The sequence below is a fragment of the Sinocyclocheilus anshuiensis genome, unplaced genomic scaffold (genome assembly GCF_001515605.1).
Source record: "Sinocyclocheilus anshuiensis isolate Anshui unplaced genomic scaffold, SAMN03320099.WGS_v1.1 scaffold861, whole genome shotgun sequence".
NCBI classification, from domain to species: domain Eukaryota; kingdom Metazoa; phylum Chordata; class Actinopteri; order Cypriniformes; family Cyprinidae; genus Sinocyclocheilus; species Sinocyclocheilus anshuiensis.
The window spans coordinates 403473-410548 of NW_015554217.1; the positions used below are offsets into that span (position 1 = coordinate 403473).

Here is a 7076-nt window from a genome sequence, read left to right on the forward strand (position 1 = left end):
TTTTGGAGGGATTTCTGCATTTTGAAAGTCATGAACATGAGTTAAAAAAAACGGAGAAAAATGTGTTGTAACTCAAGGAGAAGTTAACTAAATAATCTATATAGAGTCTCTGAGCAGGTATGACACATGCACATTTAAGAAGGGAAAAGACTTGTTTTAGTCGTGCATGAATCGGTTAAGTGAATTATTCAAAGATTCACTTATAACAGAGGAAGACTCACTTGTCGTCTTGTCATCTGCTGGCGTATGTAACCCCAAATAAAGGGTAATTGAACGAATCCTTTTGGTGACTATTCCAAAGATTCGAGTCACTTGAATAAATCAAAAAACCCAAACACACTGTCCTCTCCACCACATGACGGCGCCACCATCCTCATTCGCCTGCACTTTCAGCACGCCCAGTCATTTCTTGGACCGTTCCCTCTCCAGTCAAGCCAAACTTGCGCTAACCTTCTTTCTCCCTGGACTCTGAAATCCACTCCCACTCCCACTCCACTCGAAGACCGTCGCGAGCACAAGGAAAGAAGCGCGCGACAACATGGCGGACAGCGAGAGCGACACGGACGGCGCGGGCAGCAGCAGCAGCTCCGCCACCCCGCAGTCCTCCTGCACCTCGGCGGCCGCCTCCAACACCACTACGACCACAATGAACGCCGCCACCAAAGCACAGGGCGTCGTGATCTCCCACTCCCGACTGGAGGAGCTGACAAACCGACTCGCGTCGCTGCAGCAGGAGAACAAAGTGCTGAAGATCGAGCTCGAGACGTTCAAGCTGAAGTGCAAAGCGCTGCAGGAGGAGAACCGCGACCTGCGCAAAGCTAGCGTCACCATCGTGAGTCAGCCCGTGTTTTTATTGCTTTAATCCCCGCGGCACACCTGACAACACCGCCACGGCATGCGAAGACGTCTGAGAAACATTACAAACCACATTGGGGTGCAAAATTAACTTGTTTGGGGGCAAAAATAAGCGTTTGAGTCTATTTAGCTTGCTAGCATTCTAGCTAACTGTGAAAAGAGCCAACAACAAAAGCCAACACTTTAATAGCATTAGTGCTAATGTATATCACAGGCCATCTGCTTCAAAATAGTTTAAATTTCTATATGGACTATTAAAACCCACAATGAATGTGTCTTTGTACATGTTTATTATCTTAACTCCGGTGGTGTTTGTGTACTGACCACATAAGGCGTTTACTGATTTACCACATGCTTTATCATCATGGTTTTAATGCAGAACGTGTTTTTGCACTTCTGATACTCTGCGTTAAGCGAATGAGGTTGCCATTAGTAGTTTATATTTGAGGCCTGTGTCAGGGTGGGAAGTTGGCACTCTGAATATTTGGCTCTAATGCGTCAACATCCTGTATGTGAATCAGCCCTTCACTCAGACCATCTGCATTTAGACAAAGAGCCAGCACTCAAGTGTCACTGGAGAAACACTGACACTGATATCAAGTGCGTTTGCATTTACGACAATCTTTAATGATGGAAATCGATAGTTGGCAGTGTGTTGCTTGTTGATCGTGCAGTTGTTCACTGCGTGAAATGCATCTAATGCAGGATGTTGACATTCATCTTTTGAGTAGTGCTGGTGGATTTTGAATGATTTTATAATGCATAATAGGATTTATGTGTCTCATTGTCAATAATTAGGTACCGTAATTAATGCCTCTAATTCTTTTGTAATAGGAATTTGTGGTAAAATTTGATACTTTCAGAATCATGTTTTAAGATCAAGCAATAATTTTGTGTGATTGCTTGTTTTCTGAAATGTATGGAAAGATTATGCCAGTTGTTTTTCCAAAATATATCTGTAAGAATAATTGAGTGTTCAAATGCAAGCTTGCTTTGTGTTTATTTTTCTGCAGCAAGCGCGGGCAGAACAAGAAGAGGAGTTCATCTCCAACACTTTATTTAAGAAGATTCAGGCTCTGCAAAAGGAGAAGGAGACGCTCGCTGTCAACTATGAGAAAGAAGAGGAGTTCCTCACCAATGACTTGTCCAGGAAGCTCATGCAGGTGAGAAACTCTAGAAGGAATAAGCCCATCAGTGGCGTTTGAGGTCAGGGGTAGGAAACGTGATCACTTGCCCTTAGTATCATCCCTTAAAGGTAACTTTCAAGTTGACATACAGTATCTATGTCATTACAAATTTATTGTTCAGCAGCTTTATTATATAATGCTGATTTTGGTTGCCGTTAAAGGTAAGCATAAGCAAACAATGGTAGCTGATTAAATCGTATGAGAGTTTGTTTTGTAGATGGTCACTGAATCTGGCTCCTCTGCTGAGACCAGATGACATTGTTTGTGGTGCATGTGTTTAGTAGGTGTGCTGTATTGTGTGGAGGAGTAAGGAGAGATAGTGGGATTAGTGTGCGTACTAATGAGTCATGCCAACTATATGTTTACACTACTGTTCAAATGTTTGGGGTTGGTAAGATTTTATAATGTTTTTGATAGAATACTTGTATGCTCTCCAAGGCTTGCCTCTATTTGATAGAAAAAAAAATACAGTGAAAACAGTAAAATAGTGAAATTAATACAATTTTAAATAACTTTTCCATTGTACATTTTTTTAAATGTAATCTATACCTGTAATGGCAAAGCTGAATTTTCAGCAGTCATTACTCCAGTCTTCAGTGTTGCATGATCCTTAAGAAATCAGTCTCATATGCTGATTTGGTGCTTAAGAAAACAGTGCTGTTTTGGAAATATTTTTTCACGATTCTTTAATGATTCTTTGAATAGAAAGTTGAAAGGAACAGCATTTATTCGAAATGGAAATAATTAGTAACATTGTAAATGTCTGTACTGCATTTACTGCTTGATAAATTTTATGTGTTCTTGATGAATAAGTATTAATTTCTTAAAAAAATTACTAACCCCAAACTTTTGAACAGTAGTGCTAAAAACATAATATTAACAATTAAAGTTTGGCCCAGTATGGCAGAGTTTTGTACTAATAGTTAGCATTGTCTCTTATCCTTTTACCATTGTCTCTTTCTCATTGATTATATTTAGGGCTGGACGATATGGCCAAAATTGATACCACGATATATTTCTTAATTTAGGTCGATACGATATAATTCCGATATCGATATGAACACTATTTATCTGAAATAGAAATCTTTTGTAACATTATAAATGCCTTTATCATCACTTTTGATCAATTTTAAGCATCCTTGCTAAATAAAAGTATTAATTTCTATAATTTCTTTCCCAAAAAAATAATAAAAATTATACTGAATGGAATAGTGTATAATGTTACAAAAGCTTTTTATTTCAGATAAATGCTGATCTTTGGATCTTTCTATTCATCAAAGAATCCTGAAAAAAAAAATGTACTCAACTGTTTTAAATATTGATAATCAGCATATTAGAATGATTTCTGAAGGATCATGTGACACTGAAGACTGGAGTAATGATGCTGAAAATTTACCTATGTATGATCACAGGAATAAATTACCTTTTAAAATCTATTCAAAATAGAAAGCCATTTTAAATAGTAAAAATATTTCAAAATTTTACTGTTTTTGATTTACTTTAAATGCAGCCTTGGTGAGCAGAAGAGAATTATAAAAAAAAAAACCATTAAAAATCTTACTGTTCAAAAACTTTTGACTGGTAGTGTAGGCTGATTATTCTTATAGATTGAAACAAATGTGCTTCAGCCAGAAAAAAGGGTATGAAAAGTGCTCCGAGTTGCTGCAGAAAACAAAAAAATTGAACAACAACAAAAACTGGAAATGTTGCTGGAGACGGGCTTATTTAAAATGAAAACTCATTCTCTGCCAGCAGGAGGCGCTGTTAGAGTGATAAAACTAGCGGTTTCTCCAGTAATGGCTGTAATCAAAGCAGCTCCGCGCATGAATGCTACTTTATCAGATCAAATGAAAATGCCATCGAAACTTTTCTGAAGACAGTCAATTCCCTTCAGAGATACATTGATATATAACACCCACGCCGTGTTATGATTTTGAAACGTGCAGTGCTCATGTTTATTCAACGAAGTCAAACGGCACAAATAAATCAATGTATGGGAAACTGGTAATGTATATCGGAAATGTGTTTAAAAATCATATCACCGTTATTGAAAAAAATTATATCGCGATACATATTGATATTGAATTATTGTCCAGCCCTAATTATATTTCAGTCTTTTATAGCTTGCAAACATGAGTTTTTCCATGATGTATTGAATTTTGAACGTTGTTGCAAATTCATCTGGTTAAAATATGTTGCTATGGTAATGCAACACAAGCAAATATGCATGAGCATTTAAAATAGTTACCACGAAGAATGAATTATCATGTTATCGTTTGTAAGGACGCCAGGAAAAAAAATGTGGCACCAAAACGTCACTTTGAATCACAGCTCATTTGGGGTGCCCATCGTGTTTAGATTTGGGTGTGTGTTGCATGTGTTTTACTTTTATTCTCTTAAGTGCTTTCTGTCTTTTTCAGCTTCAGCATGAAAAGGCAGAGCTGGAGCAGCATTTGGAGCAAGAGCAGGAATTCCAGGTCAATAAATTGATGAAAAAGATAAAAAAACTGGAGAACGACACCATCTCCAAACAGCTCACTCTAGAGCAGGTACGTTCTTCAAACATCCTGCTGTAGAACAGGATCATTATTATCTTTACTATCATTTTTACTTACTATCTACTATCTCTTACTATCTTTGCTGTCATTTTCGATTGATTTAATGCATTCTTTGCTGAATCAAAGTATTTGTTCCTTTCTAAAAAAAAATCTTACTTACCCCAGACTTTTGAATGGTTGTGTATAATGCCTTTTCAAGCTATTTAGTACCATTTGAGATAAATGGCAACTTCAGTGTGGATTTAATGTGTCACTTTATCAAGTTAATGTTAGCTAGCAGATAAATAAGTTAGCTATAAATGTACAGCAATGAAGTAACCATTTTAACCGGTCTCAATTTCAGCTAATGTATGTTCCGCAACACCCTCTGGATATTGTCCAGTTGAGTGGGGGCCAACAATGTAAGACTAGCCATGTTGCAGCAGCAATTAGTCCAGCCTCACGTTTCTAAAAAACTCATTCTTGAATGGCCACCATCTATTGCACAAATGTTCAAATCAGTAGCTGTCTCCAAGTACCTCGTTTTTCGTTTGCTTGGGCATCTGCTAGTATCTGGCTTTGGCACACAGATTCAGCAAATTTCTGATTATTATTGTTATTATTGTGGCCCAACATTTTTCCTTAAGAACATGCATTATTTTAAAACCATGGCATTTTTTTAATTGCACGTAATATATGCAGCTCCGGCGTGAGAAGATTGATCTGGAAAACACTCTGGAACAGGAGCAGGAGGCATTAGTCAACCGGCTTTGGAAGCGCATGGACAAACTTGAGGCAGAGAAAAGGTAATGTCCCTTGTGAGGTGGTCGGTCTTCTTAATGCATTTCATACCTTCTGAAAATCTTTGTATGTGGTTACAATTACTTGATCACATGATTTTTATTCTCTTCATTCTGATTGGCAGGATTCTGCAGGAGAAGCTTGACCAGCCAGTGTCGGCCCCGCCCTCTCCACGTGAAGTTTCGATGGAGATTGACTCTCCGGAGAACATGATGCGGCACATCCGCTTCCTGAAGAGTGAAGTGGAGAGGCTCAAACGCAGACTCCGCACTACAGAGCTCCAGCGTGAGTCCTTGTCTCATCATGCACGCATGCACTCCTGTACCAACACAGCCTCTCTGCCATCATACTACAGCCAGAGGCAAACAAACTCTTCTGCGAATTGGAATACAGCCTTAATATTAATCTTAACAGTAGCTCATGGTATACTATATACAATTCCAGATTAGGATTAGTACTTCCCAATTAGTAGTACATTGTAAATAGTAAACCAAAAGGTAACTTGGCTCCCTGAATAGTGAAGTAAATTATTTTTTGTAGTTGAGCTATATGTATTGGGAAGCAGCCATAGTTTGTAGCACAGTACAGTGAGTTACACACATTTATTTCATTCTTAGCTTGATAACTTTAAATGATGTTGGCCACTAGAGGGAGACAATTCCATTTACATTACAGTAAGATAACCACATTTTATTTTAGTTTATGGTATAATTAAAGCTTTAAGCAGGGATTAACACAGCAGTGTATTGAGTCAGCAATAAGGTTGATATAAAAAGCTTTTAAAACTTAAACAAATAAAAGATTTATATAATTTAAATATTTGAAATAATTAACTTGATTTTAATTTATTTAAACTGTATAGTTATTTAAGTAGTTTTTTATTCATTGTAAATATCAGCATAACAATTTGAGAAAGTTTAATTGAAAATAAGCATGAAATAGCATGTCTTTTTTTAAGATAAAAATCGATCACTTCATCCAGAAATAAAATCATCCAAAGAGCATCTTGTGCTTCAGTTTATTTTTTTCAAAATCCTAAAACATTGTTTATTCACAGGTTTAAATTACAATTTATATGACTTTATACAATTTTTCTATGTTTGTTTTCTATCCTCTCTCTTTCCTTCCAGACACAGAGAAGCGGGCTCAATATATTGAGGAGGAAAGGCAGATGAGGGAAGAAAATATTCGTCTTCAGCGGAAACTCCAGAGAGAAATGGAGAGAAGGGAGGCACTGTGTAGACAGCTGTCAGAGAGCGAGAGCAGCCTTGAGATGGACGATGAGAGGTGCATTAATTTCACACAAAAGATGACTGGACTCATAACCTTATTATTGTACATATTTGATAAACCTGAAAATAACCAGACACAGTGGTCTTAACGTGACTATTGTAATAAAAAGCATGCATTGCCAGATTCATTTCGTTTTGCGGTTTGTTTCTCACATCTCTCTCTCTTTCTCTCTCTCTAGATATTTTAATGAGATGTCTGCTCAGGGACTGAGAGCTCGTACGGTCTCCAGCCCAATCCCCTACAACCCCTCTCCCTCCTCCAGCCGCCCCATCTCCCCTGGTATGTGTCCACATGGTTAGCATAAAGCATATATAATTTATATATGGTTATAAATTAGGGTGACCATACGTCCTCTTTTTCCCGGACATGTCCTCTTTTTGGACCTACAAAAATGCGTCAGGCC

General features: G+C 37.6%; 1 protein-coding gene across 1 annotated transcript in view; it reads left to right on the plus strand.

The window, feature by feature from the left end:
* The first annotated feature begins 333 nt into the window (after positions 1-333).
* LOC107671115 (coiled-coil domain-containing protein 6-like) overlaps positions 334-7076 on the plus strand; it is a 13182-nt gene continuing 6439 nt past the window's right edge. Inside the window, exons 1-7 of the mRNA XM_016463960.1 lie at positions 334-832; positions 1869-2018; positions 4463-4591; positions 5282-5385; positions 5505-5665; positions 6511-6667; positions 6852-6952. Of these exons, the coding sequence (XP_016319446.1) occupies positions 539-832; positions 1869-2018; positions 4463-4591; positions 5282-5385; positions 5505-5665; positions 6511-6667; positions 6852-6952 (1096 nt within the window). The 5' untranslated portion in view covers positions 334-538. The remainder of the gene's footprint in view (positions 833-1868; positions 2019-4462; positions 4592-5281; positions 5386-5504; positions 5666-6510; positions 6668-6851; positions 6953-7076) is intronic.